General features: G+C 46.6%; 1 protein-coding gene and 1 long non-coding RNA gene across 2 annotated transcripts in view; one reads left to right on the top strand and one right to left on the bottom strand.

The window, feature by feature from the left end:
• RAB27B (RAB27B, member RAS oncogene family) overlaps positions 1 to 13,598 on the bottom strand; it is a 63,062-nt gene that overhangs the window by 12,238 nt on the left and 37,226 nt on the right. Inside the window, 3 exon segments of the mRNA XM_026865880.1 lie at positions 9,137 to 10,711; positions 12,523 to 12,729; positions 12,994 to 13,024. Coding sequence (XP_026721681.1) covers positions 10,522 to 10,711; positions 12,523 to 12,729; positions 12,994 to 13,024 — 428 coding nt within the window. The 3' untranslated portion in view covers positions 9,137 to 10,521.
• LOC113489852 lies at positions 449 to 2,102 on the top strand. The gene is made up of 3 exons (XR_003400098.1): positions 449 to 536; positions 1,186 to 1,291; positions 2,035 to 2,102. It is a non-coding gene; the product is annotated as an uncharacterized LOC113489852 (long non-coding RNA).

Raw genomic sequence — 13,598 nt, forward strand, 5'->3', positions numbered from 1 at the left:
TTCTACTTCCAAATAGTCGCTCTGGACCTTCCCCTCTCAGTGTTACTTCAGGCATCTGAAATGAAAATGTAGCCTTCCTAACACTAAACCCCGCTCCTTTTACCCCTCAGGAAAATGCCACTGTAAGGAATGAAATCCTGGGCAGGCAAACAGCTGCTGTTTCTAGAAACTCTCAGAAAATTTCCTTCTCCTTTATCTTGAATTTTCTTTGGGGGTGTCAGTTGCGTTGGAAGAAGCGATGGCATCGTTTTTGCAATGCAGGGGATTTACTCCTGCTAAAATGGAGATTTTCCCTCTCCTGGCCGTACTATAAAGATTGGGTCAGTAAATGTATTTCCACCGCCATCACACGCGGGTAATCTTTCAGATCTGAAGAGTTTTGTCTTTTTCTAATCAAATGGCAGGAAGCGTAAAATAGGGTGTTTTTTTCTAGAACTTGAATTGTTTCCTTAGGAAAAGAAAATTCTGATAGAGAAGAAAATGACACTTGAGAAGATGCTTCAGCAGATGATGTCAAGGAACGAAGACAGCAAACGGTGACTAAATGCACACGATAAAGTGTTTTCCTTTCTTTCCGGGGGATTATTTCATGTTGGGTACCAGGCAATGACCTACTCTAAGTTCCTTCTGGGAGCAAAATTATTCATGATGAAAGCAATTGGTTCAAATACTGATTTACATGACTGCTGAAAGAAGCCAAGACAGATGTTGGTGTCCTACACGGTCTCAAGTGTTGATTCTACTTGAATGCTTAGCACTTTTCCCTCCCCCTTGCATGCACTAATTGCTTCCCTTTCCTAATTCTCATGTGGTTGCACTAATTGCTTCCCTTTCCTGATTCTCACGTGGATGCACTAATTGCTTCCCTGTCCTGATTCTCACGTGGAGTCAATGTTGCTTTGGTGACATCGTGCATGAAAATCACCTTCATTATTTATAAATTTATTTATTACTAGCTAGTAAGGGTGGTTCTACCGGACAAAATATGTCCCAAACTATGGTTTTATTTGTTCTGCTCAATAAAGAAGACTTTATATGTCTAGTTCTCTATGAATTACAGCCACGGGTCCTCAGGACCTTCCCGCTAGCAACAAGCTCTTGAGCTGACTGTGGGGTGGGAGAGGGGCTGGGTGGCTCAGTGATCCCTGGGGATTGAATTGGGGGTTCTTCTGCTCTGGCCTGCAGGTGCCTGGATCTCCAGCAGCAGATTTCCACTCTTCAGGAGCAGATTGGCCACCTGCAATGCGTGATCCGGGCCCAGCACCACAGCCTGCGCGGTGTGATACAGGAGGTCAGGAGAAGAAATGGGGGGAAGGAAGAAGCAGTGGGGAGGAGGAAGAAGAAATGGTAGGGGGGAGAAAAAATGGGGGGAAGAAGAAATGGAAGAAAAAATGGAAGAAGGGGAACCACTGGGATGTGGGCATGAGCAGCTTGGTCATCACGCTGCACCCATTTTTGCGCAGCCCGTGGTCATTCGTCCACTTTTCAATATTAAGATGGAAATGGGGTGGTCATGGTGGAGTTGGGGCTTTCAGACAGACCCGAGTTCTCCTAGAGCGTTCCCGGGGGGTGACCTGGCCCCCCACTCCCTGCTGTGCTCCTGAGGAGGACCTGCTTGTCCCAGGGATGCTCCCCCGGTGCTTGGGCTCATGTGAAGCTGCTCCCATGAGCAAGGCCTGACAGATCCTAGGTAGAGCTTCCCAAAGTCACGATACAGCGTGAGCTGTTTTACTGACCAACTGCTTTTCCCTTCGCCCATGCAGCTAAGGCAAGGCCCTGCACTAATTAGCTTTCGTAATCAGGTTTCTGTACATCTGCCAACAAGAGGTAGACTTGTTATCCTACGGAAAACACAACACCGTGTGCGTTGAGAAATTGTTTTATAAATCAATCAATTAGTTTGAGGTTTTTCTACGGGAAAAGACTAGGGACTTGAGCGGGCTGCAGTTCCCCAGGTATGGTGAGATGTTGAACTTTGTCTTTCCATGTATTAAGGTTTCACATCTCTTACAAACTTGGTTTGCTAACTCTCAGGTGGAGGAACTCAACAACGAACTCAGAAGCCAAGATGAAAAAATAGAAAACCTGACAGAGAAGCTGGCGGCCGGCCAACCCAAGGTGAAAGTTTCCAGAGGCGTCTGGACAGAGTAAGTACCGCGGGAGGTGGGACGGAACGGCTGAGCCCGGCGTCCCTACAGGGCTTGGAGTGAGCTGAGTCAGGCCTTGCTGGGAGCAACCGAACTTCATCCTGCAGAGATTGGATGATTCTGTGATTATCTTCTCTATTAAGGAGAGGAAAACCACAAGCTCTGCTACAAACGTAGTAGCTGATGGTGTGATGGCTGCACCCCCAGTCCCGACTCCCAGGCCAGCTCAGGTGGGATGGGCTCAGCATGGCTTGTGATCCATTCAGGATTAAACAGAGCCTTTCCTGGGGGTACAGCCCTGTGCTAAAGTACAGCTGGAGACAAGTTTCTGCTCTTAGAAAAGCTGAAGTCAGCTCCTCCACATGTGTGGCCAAGAAAGCCAACGGCATCCTGGCTTGTGTCAGCACTGGTGTGACCAGCAGGAGCAGGGAGGTGACAGTCCCCTGTGCTCTGCACTGGTGAGGCCACACCTGGAGCGTTGTGTCCAGGTCTGGGCACCTCAATCCCAGAGAGATCTGGAGGGGCTGGAGCGAGGGCAGAGGAGGGCAACGAGGCTGGGGAAGGGCTGGAGAATCAATCCTGTGAGGAGCCAGGGAAGGAGCTGGGAGTGTTCAGGGTGAGGAGGAGGAGGCTGAGGGGAGCCCTCATCCCTCTCTGCAGCTCCTGACAGGACACTGCAGAGAGGCTGGGGCTGGGCTCTGCTCCCAGGGGATCAGGGACAGGACAAGAGGGAACGGCTGGAAACTGCCCCAGGGGAGGGTCAGGCTGGGCAGGAGGAGAAAATGTTTCCCAGCAAGAGTGGTCCGAGAGTGGAAGAGGCTGCCCAGGGAGGGGGGAGTCCCCATCCCTGGGGGGGTTTCAGGGCCGTTGGGATGAGCTGTGGGGGATGTGAGGTAGGGGAGAACTTTGTCGAGTCGGGCTGAGGGTTGGACTCGCTGATCCCGAGGGGCTTTTCCAACCTGAAGGATTCGGGGATTCTGCGATATCTAAGGCCATAGTTACAAACCTCTGACTTATTTCATGGTTGTGCTGGGTTTAAGCCTGGCTTGGGCAGGTGAGGATGTCTGAGTGATCTCCTGCTTCACTCTGCAGCGCCCCACGCTATTTTGGAACGTCCCCTTACCTGCTGCTCGCCAGGCTGAGGAAGCAAGAGAGCTGAAGAGACAACTGGATCTTTGTCTCCTGCCTTTGTCAGAAGGACTCTTCCTGCGTGTTGCAAACCTCTTAACTCCTACAGCCTCTTCACTCCTGCAAAGCACCTCCAGCCCGGCCTGCCTCTCTGCAAAAGGGGGCGCAGAAGTAGTGCTGCAGAGCTGAGCTTAAAAGAAGGAACCTGGAAACGAGGCGAGAGCTGACCGGGGTGAGCTCACGAAGGAGCAAAGCCAGGCCTAGCCGTGCTGCGGGGGTGCTGCACCCCCAGACTGGCTCTGGCTCTGCCCCGCGCAGGCAGCAGCAGGCACCTGCCTGCACAAAGGGGCTCCTACCTCTGCAGAGACTTGGTATAAGGGAAGATTATAAACTCAACCTTTGGTTTAAGCACAGCTCTCGTTTAGGAAAGATTATAAACTCAACCTTTGGCTACCTGGAACGTTGTTACAGTCGCCGCTTTTGCTGACGGAGGATGGAGGTGGAGCAGTGGTCCTGCCCTGCCAGGGGGCCTTTGCTCTCCCCCAGCCTTTGGCTCAGCCTGTCCTACGTTCCCTTTCTGGCCTAAAAAGTCTCTTCCTTTCCCGTAAACCAGCAAATGGTAAGTTTTCTGCCCACGAGGGTGAAGTTCCTCCCTGAGCCTTTCCTGAAAGTCCTTTCGGAGGAGAAAGCAGCTATTGGAGGCGGGGGGAGAGCTGTTTTTTTTCTCCTCCCTAAAGTAGGAGCAATCATTTATTTGAGAGATGGGGCACGACTTGGGAGCTAAACTGTGTCCCCAGGGGAGTAATGGCAGCTTTGCACACTCGTATTTACCTCTGGGTTCTGGGACAGAAGGAATCTGAGAAGAGCCCCGGTCTGTCTTCTAACCCCTGCATGCAGGCAGAGAAGCACTTGAGAAGAAATAAATTAAACATGATCCTTAAATTAAAGCTATGAAGTATCAGTATCCTTTTCTTGCCTAACTTTAGGTAATTCCACAGCCACGGTGTCAGGCTGGGATTAAGCGGGTCTAGGTGCAGATAAAAACTTGGCAAACTGTTGGGTGGTTGCCCGGGCATAGTCAGCACTGAGGAAGGGGTGAGTTTTGTAAAAAGTGCCATTTTCCTGTCAGGTGAGGGCCGGAAGCTGCTGCTCAGCCCTTTTCCCCTCCCTCTCCCCCGGGGATTGCTAACGCTGCGGCGCGAGGCTGCACCTCCGCGGGAGACAGCGGCTTGAAAAAAACGGCCTTTTTATTCTGAAAAGAACAGCGCAGAAACGGAGTCACAGGCTACATTCCTCGGCAGCATTACACAAACCCAGTCACCAGCGAATCGGCTGACGGGACGGTTTGAAGCCACAGGTACTTTGGCACAACGGAGCAACACGAACGGCGGTAAGCAAGCGCCACGGTCCGATCGCGGGGTGTCTCAATAATCAAAACCGGATAGTTTCACCCACACTCATAGCACTAGGCTTAGCACAGGTCTGTTGAAGACAAAACATAAAACATGCTTACAGTAGCAGACCAGAAGGCAACGCTTCAAAGGTAATCGGTACAGGATGCTTAGTGTTTATCCAGAAGGTGGAAGATACCTTAACAAAACCAAAAAAAAAAGAAGCATTTAACTTCCAGAAGTTGAGTAAGATACAACAGGTTTCTTCTAATACACCCTTTGTCCATTAAGCCCTATTGCACGATGAGGATGGGACAACTTTAGGGTTTATTTTCTAAAGTTGTTTGAACCAGGTGACCGTATGGAACAAAAGCACATCGCCAAGAATCAGTTCCTCTGTCGCCTTTTAACTGCTTTAGATAGAAACAATAACAATAAATTAGAAACAGATCTGCCCAGCATCTGGGGGGGGAAAAAAAAACCCAAACAAAACAACAAACAAAACCCCAAACACCACAGAACTTATCCTCTATGGGGGAGAATTTATGTTTAAAGTAGAATTATTAGGCAGGAAAGCTGTGAAAATTTGCTTTTCTCCTTAAAGGTGCCTCAAGCCAGGTCTCCTAGCAGTCAGGTAAAAAATAATTCATTTTTACATCCATTCCACCAGGCTTTTTTGTTTGGGTTTTTTTTTTTCCCCCCTTTTCTTTGTAAGATCAGAGCACGGTCTGAAACTCTGCAGTGTTCACACCCGTATAAAAATAGCAGGTTATTTTTCCGCTTGCTGCTTTTCTTCAGTTACAGTGCCAAGAATACAATCAAATAACAGCTCCAGATTATTATTTTTTTTTTTTTTCCAAAGTTTAGGCTGAAAACATTAGTTATATCCACGGACTGAAACAGCTTGAGGAGATAAAACCTTTTACCTTGAAACAGTCCCAAAGAGTTGCTATAGAGCAGGTATCAAAATGGCATCTCACGCAACTTTTAATAAACTTTCTGATGGGATCCGAGCCTCTAAAATGTAAACAAACGTAGGTATGACAACCCTTTGCACATTCGGAATGTTCAGTAAGGTGTGCAGCCTCCAGAAAAACAGTTAAGGCAGACGGTTTTTATAAAGTTACCAAGACAGCAAGGAAAGGGCAGCTGCTCTCCCGTGTCTTTTGCTACCTCAGCCGTGTGAGCAGGCAGCAAATTCCCCATTCTTGCCTTATTTTTCCTCTTTTAATAAAAACCATGTTTCAGGCACCCAAAACCCCTCCTATTATTATTATTTTTTTTTTCTTTAATGTTTCAGAGAAGCAAACACCTTTCCTCTTGCAAATGTCTGTAAAAATCCACCAAAGGGAAAGACTACAGGAAAGACAAGAATTATTTAAGCCCCTGCTATTGTTTTTTTTGGGGTTTTTTTGGAGTGTCAACCCCTGGGCTGGGAGAGGAGAGGGTCAAGGGGAGAAACCTCTGAGAAATGAGGATGTGCTGCTCTGCACAGGACTTTGGTACCTGCCAGGGCCCTGGCTGAGCACAGTCACTCCCCTCCCAACTGATTTGATTTGGAAATGAGGCATTAGAATAACAAAAAAAACCCACAACATGTTACTAGCTGATCGCAGATAAAAATATTCTGTAAAACGAAAGCAGGAGCTTAAATAAATGTGAAGCCTGACACACTGGCTCTGAAGGGGGATCACTACATGTCAGGCCCTCTAAGGATTTCTGCAGAGTCTGCTTAAAAACTCTGCACTGAAGGACAGTCAGGAATAATCTCCTGGCCTTTTCCCAGTGAAAATAAAAGAATAAAAAAGAGACACTCATTCATATGTGTCTGTGCACAGAGCAGATACTTCTGTGCTGTTATTTTTTCATTTTACACCTTTTCAGCTCCAGTTGTTTCTCCCTGACATCAGCTCCTGACTTCACAGAGATACTCCAGACCCGATTCAGCCAAACACCTACGTGCAAGCTTAAATAAACTTCACAAACTGGGCTCTCTGGTAAACACTGTAAACATTTAAGGGCCCTTTTTTTCCCTTCAGCATCACTTCCAGCCAGGCAGTGCTCCCACAGGTAAATTTGGTTTATTCCTGAGGATGCAGAGTAGCACAGGACCCTGCTCTGGCACTGGCCACCATCTCCCCTTGCCCTAAAAAAAACCTCTTGGAGGTGAGGGCAAGGTCAAAGGCAGAGGAAGAGCAGCACAACAGCAGCTTAAAGACATTCCCCACTGACCATAAATTTCCTCACTCCTCCATGTGTTAGCCCCAGGGTCTCAATTCCCTAAATGGAGCAGCAACACCCAACTCTGGCCACGCCACTATTTAGCAAGGGATAAGGGATGTGTTTCTTCCACCAAGACGTGCTGAGCAAAAGGCTGCAGGGAAATGGAAGGAGCTGCCAGCAGGGCATCACCTACAGCCACAGGTCAGCACTCCAGCACTACCCTAGCGTGGTGTATTAACAATTTTTGAGGCCACGTTTTTACTTTCATGCTTCAAAATACCTGAAAAAGAACAGCCTACCGTGAGCTCTGAGAAGAGACAAGATTCGTAACGCTGTTACGCTGTGTAGGTGAGTTAACTGGGGGACACCGAGAGGATTATGGGAACACATTCAAGAAGCTGAGTGATTTGAGCTGTCTGGGTAAATTATCACAGGCTGGGAGGCTGCTGGAGACGAGGCAGCAGAACTACACAGAGAGAAAAGGAAACCAAAATTATTCTCAGCATTAAGATCCCGCAAGGTGAAGGATGGGTATTACCTTTGTCAGGGCACAGCACTGTGCAGTTCAGAAATTACCACCCCTGCTGCACCAGAAAGTCTGCAGGCAGAACTCTTTACTGGAGGGATACTGCAAAACGGAAAGAAGGTGTTTCTAAAAGGACACAAAAAGAGACTTTGAGAAACCAGCGCCTGGACCGAAATTCAAGATAAAAGCCCACAGGGTTAGAACACCTGCACTGACATTTAAATTTTAGTATCACCCTGGATAAAGTATCTCAGAACCTTGTCTCCCTCTCCAGCCCTGATGCAGGATATCTAGCAGGCTTGCAAATAAGATGTATTTGTGCTCAAATGGAAACGTTTAACTTCCAATTCAAAGATGTACGATCAAATTTTGCAACAGCAGAATCGGGAATCAAGTTGCTGCGCGAGTCAAGTTGTCGTGGGAATCAAGTTGTCGTGGGATGGGGTGAGGCTATAATCCTACCAGAGAGGTTAAGCAAAAGCAAATTCAGTTCCCAGGCTGGTGTCCTGGAGGAATTTATAGGATTGAACAGGTCAAAGTGAAACGTTTCGAGCACAAAAAGGATGAAAGTGCTCGGACAGGTGGGCTCCAGCCAGGGATGTGCTCAGGAGTTCCCCACGTGAAACCTTAGAGGAATAGTTCTGAAGAATAAAAACGGAGCAAAGATCAAAGGATGGTGGAAAGGAAACAATTTTTAGTCACTTTGTTGTCTTATTTTTTGCAACGGGAATTAACCTGACGAACAACAAAAGCGCCAGCAGCCATTTAGAATCCCACATCAAGTTCCCCTTTTTCTTCATTTAATAAAGTGAGAGCTACTCTACAAAACTTCTACCAGGGCAAGAAACACGTTTAAATTTCCCTTCCTTTCCTCCAAAGCTTTGATGGCAAAATCCTTCTGGGATAATGGTTTCATACACATTCCCAGATTGGTATTTTTTTTTAACACACAGAATAATAATCAGTTTATTGTATTAGCAAGTAAATCGAAACCAAGCAATAGAATTTTTACCACAGTCGTTTCCCTTTTGTTCCTAAACAGACCTCTCGAGCGAGGGTCAGCCCTGTGCTCACTAGAGTTTCCAAGACTGGAGCCTTACAGCCCCCCAGCTCGGAAAATTCACATTCCCTGAAGCTCATTTTATGCTACGTATTAAAAAGCAATACAACCAGACTTCAAAGAAAACCCTGAACTTCCAGTCTACCTGAGTATCACTCTACTTTTACCTCTTCTGCCTGGCAGATCTCCTGTTGACCAGCCCAACAGCTTTTCCACCTCTTGAGGCTGTTTCCAGCCTATAAAAGGACCCGCTTTAGACCTGGTTGGGCAGTACACACTATATATAGCCTTTAGGTACAGCCTATCACTTAAATAACCTTTACAGCCTGCGAAGTGAGATTTCTGGCACGGTACTCACAGCTGTTTGGTTACTCACCCGATGGGTCTGCTCCTACGGATGGTACCATCTGCCCTGTTAACATGCCAAATCATCAAGTAAACATCAGGTTTTTTTAGGAGCTGGGCAGAAAAGAAACCCTGTTATTTGTTCAGCAGCGAATCTGGTAAATTCTCCATTTCTGGGAAGCGCTGAAACCCTTTATGAGCTTGCTATTCACAGAGTTTGCAATTTTCAATCAATCAAAGCTGAAATAAATACATGGAAGCCTGCAGTCCTGTCAACCCAACTGAAGCAGCTCGATTTGTAAAGAGATCCATTTACCCTTAAAGTAGCTTAAAGTGCAATAAACACAAACGGACTTTTAACTACCACCTGTATAAAACCAGAACCGTTGTTCCACAAAAAAAAAGGACGGGGTAGACTAATAAATATGCTGTAACTTGGTTTAGAAAATGACCTATACTTATAAATATTTTGATTTTTTTTTTCCCCTGTATTTCTCTTTGCTTGCCACAAGCAATTTGCTATTCCACTAGAACTTGCCTTCACCCACAGCAGCAGCTTCCACCCTCTGCGCTGCGACAATCCTCTGACACGTTCCTTTCTACTCAGCCATATATTCTGGTTTCCTGCCATTCCGATTCCTCACCTCACAGTTTTTCCACTTTTCCCCTCTCACGGAGAATTTTAGAGCACGATTTCCTCTGTTGAAAACCCAAATGTACAGGGGATAAAGCTGCAGAGGTGACTTGGAGGCGTGCTCAGCACAGCAGAGCTTACAGTTCCCTTCCTCCCTCCTGTGTCCTACCCGTGATACGCAGTTATGTGGAGAAAAATAAGAAAAAGGAGAGACGAATATTCTTTGCCGATCCTTAGAAATAGTTTCATAAAATAGAGTTTCTCTCTCTTCCCACACATTACACTCTCTTCTTTACAAACTGTCCCTGCAGTGTCAGAATCCCTCTCCATACTTTTTCCCATTCCCTGCTTGGATTATTGGCAACACAAGCAATGCTGCACAATTCCCTGACTTTTTTAAAATATTTTTTTTTTCAAATTAAATGCCCTACTTCCTCCCCCCAAAACCTATACACACACCCCCACCCTCCCCAACCACCACCTCAGTGATTCAGGGTGGATTCACAGCATTGCTTACTCTGGGCAAGCAATAAAAGTTTTTCTTAATAGGCCACGTAAAAATCTTTTGTATTTCTGCCCTAGAAAACACACGGTCCCTGATGCAGATTAAGGATTAAAAAGAAATAGGATTCTGTGGAAAAAATGGCACAGAGCTAGAAAACCACCCACCTCCATTTTAGTTTCAATATCCAGTGTAAGCAGACAATAGGTTCTTTCCCTCTTTTTTTTTTTCTTTTTTTAAAAAAATAAAGCTACTTTCCTCTATTCAGTATCCTGATCACACACACAAAAAAATAAAGATGAGGGCTGGGGGAACAGGAGCGGGGAAGAAGAGGCGGGAGAGTTTTCCATGAAGACGGCACCTTATCGGGAAGAATCATTTGCAGCACAAGAGAGCCTCACTGAAACACAGCTTTTAGTTTAAACCCAGTTCTTTGGAGCAAAATGCACAATCCCAATAAAACAAGGGAACGTTGCTTCCGTGCGTGGCTCCACAGAGCCGGTTGGGATTTGGCGGTAGGTCGGCCACGTTCTGATGAAATCTTCTCACAGTTCCGAGGGGACGTTTAGCAGGCACATTTTTTCTCCTCTGGTTTCACTGGCTCCAGCTTCCCCGAGCTGCCACCGTTGGCTGTGTCAGAGGCCTGTGTCTTGTCCACGCACTGCTCCATACGCTTCATTATCAAGTCCAGGAGCGTGTCCACTGCCTTCTCCACGTTCTGTCCGGTAGCAGCACTCGTTTCGAAGTACGGTATGCTGCGGGGAAAAGGAAAACCTGTGCTGGAGAGATCTGGAAGACAACCAAGACTCGACTATCTGTAACCCACACAGTGCAACCATCAGCGGTGGGTTTAGCAGCCTCGAGCTGAACAGGACAAGACTTTTGGTTTGCCAGGACACAATTTCACAGAATCCTCCGGGTTGGAAAAGCCCCTGAAGCTCCTCCAGCCCAACCAGGACCCTCCCCCTGACCGTTCCCAACTCCCCCAGACCCCTCAGCGCTGGCTCAGCCCGACTCTTCAACCCCTCCAGGGATCCCGGGGACTCCCCCCTGCCCTGGGCAGCCCATTCCAACGCCCAACAGCCCCTTCTGCACAGAAATCCTTCCTCAGAGCCAGCCTGACCCTGCCCTGGGCAGCTTGAGGCCATTCCCTCGGGGCCTGGCGCTGGGTCCTTGGCTCCAGAGACTCATCCCCCCTCTCTGCCCCCTCCTGGCAGGGAGTTGCAGAGGGCCAGGAGGTCTCCCCTCAGCCTCCTCTTCTCCAGACTGAACCCCCCCAGTTCCCCCAGCCGCTCCCCAGCAGACCTGTGCTCCAGACCCTGCCCCAGCTCTGCTGCCCTTCTCTGGCCACGTTCCCTTGCTGGGCAGAACCCAAACTCCTGTTTCTAGCACAGGGTGGCACAATGACACAAGCTAAAAAAAAGGCCACGTTGATTTTTAAAAAACTTATCCTGGCATTTTGACTTCAAACTGTACTAACATCAGCACAAACCTTGGCTGAAAAAGTCTTTCAGGTAACCAGAAAATCAAATTTAAAAGAGAAACAATACAGAAAAATCTCAGGGACCACAGAACATACTGGAAATTTTTTTTTTTTTTCCCCCTTTTTTTTTTCCAGGCAGTTACAGCTGTCACTGTTGAACATTCCCTGTAAGCACTATCTCCCTCCCTTCCTTCCTACTTGTAAGCACAACTGAGCTTAGCTGCTTCCCTTCCAAAATCCCCTTTGACTCCAGAATATTGCCTTCCAAGTCATCTTTTTGCAGAAGAGATTATAAATTGCTTCAGCACTTCCATCATACGAAATCTGGCATGAGCTAACTTCTCCTCAGTATCACAGTTCTCCTAACCTGGCTGCAGACACTTCTCTAATATCCTTTGAATATTTTTAAGTCGGATTTGCATATTACTTCTCACAGTCTCTCGGGTCATCTTCTGCTGCAGGTGTAATTCTCTCTGTCCACTAAGTTAAAAAATACATATTCTTTTTGCCCACAGCACTATTTACTAACTATTACACAACAAATTTATCCTGTTACAGGACACTCTGCTGGTGCTATTAGTGCAAAGAAATGTAGAAGGCTCACTAGAATGAAAAAAAGGACATTAACGGGAAAACCAAATAAATTCAGTGCCACTGTACACTTAGAATCTGACGCAAATCCACAGGTGTCTCCATTTTCAAACCAGAAAAAAAAAAAAAAAAAAGGGTTTTAAACATTGTTAGTTCTTCAGGGCACGACACTGAGCGCGTATCTGCCTTCGGTACGCTCTGTCCTGAACTCTCGGGACAAGACAACATCCCAAGAATGAAGTTTTCTAGCAAGAATGTTTTGTTTCAACCTCGTTTCTCACGCTGGTAGCTTTTTGGCCAAACTACCAGAAGAGTGTGTTTCATTTTAGCTGTTTCCTATTCAAACAAGGTGATCTGGAAGTGTGGCAAGCTGGGTATCCCTGTAGGTGTCTCACCAGTTTATAAGTACACTTGCAAGCATCTCTAAGGCAGTCATCAGCTACACCTACAACAGTTAGAGACTAAACTGAGCTTCTGTCATAATTTGCTTACCCGTATTTGTCTGCCAGGTCTTTTGCTTGCCTTTCGTTTACCTCTCTTTGGTCTGATAAATCAGCTTTGTTACCAATTAAGACAATGTCTGGATTCTCACAATATGCATTGGCTTGCAGCTGACCTAGAAGCAGAAATAAACACGAGTTAAGTGAATGCTGGAAACGCCTTAGAGATCAAGATTGTTGACAAAATAATTCAAAATACCTTTCTTACTCTTCACCTCAAAATATCCTGGACTAACCACTTCGTGCCAAACACATTTCCTTGTTGTATGCTTAACTTGCTAAGGGGGATTTTTCAAAATGGGAAGTAGAAATGATACTAGAAAATTATTTCCAGCCTTTATTTTATCAACATAACAAGACTTAACCGCAGCGAGGTGCACTAAACACAGTGCTTTGGCAGAGGAGAACCTCCACCAGCCAGAACTTTTATTCTACAAGACTCAGAAGGAGATTGTGGAAGCACAAACAACATCCCACGTCAGCTACAAACGCAGCTCTTCAGAAGTTGAGGGTAAAATCCTCAAGTGTGTTTTTCTCTTGGGTATACTCCATGGTTTAAATGCAGGTTTATCCATTTGAAGAGCCAGGCACGAGTAGTGTCCACAGCCTCACCCCTCTTAAGTAATTGTATGAAGCCATTTACTTAATATTTTCCTCAATCCTGAGGGGCCTGACTTGGAAAGGTGCAGCATACACTGAAGCAATGAGAGACTCGGCTTGGTAAGCAGTGGAAGATTGTGATGAGAGGGATCGTTCAGTGGGAGGAAGGAATCTCTGAAGAAGACGGAGCTGTTTTCGCAAAGCTGTGTGGATTCTCACGTTATCCCCACTTCAGCTTGTTTGCTGGAAACCTGCCAGCTGGAAATGTACTGGCCTCAGTCCTTCCAGCACTCTAAACACTCTCAATTAAAAACAAACTTTAAGAATTTAACGTTTGTTTCACTTTTAGTCTAGCCCTTGTCTGAAGGAAAACCAACAACAAGCAAACATTATACGCTTTCAACCCAAATCCTCAAAGCCCAATCTTAATTTAAACCTCAAAGCAGACGGGGGGGGGGGGGGGGGGGG

The sequence above is a fragment of the Athene cunicularia genome (assembly GCF_003259725.1).
Source record: "Athene cunicularia isolate RWA chromosome Z unlocalized genomic scaffold, athCun1 chrZ_part1, whole genome shotgun sequence".
Classification (NCBI taxonomy): Eukaryota; Metazoa; Chordata; class Aves; order Strigiformes; family Strigidae; genus Athene; species Athene cunicularia.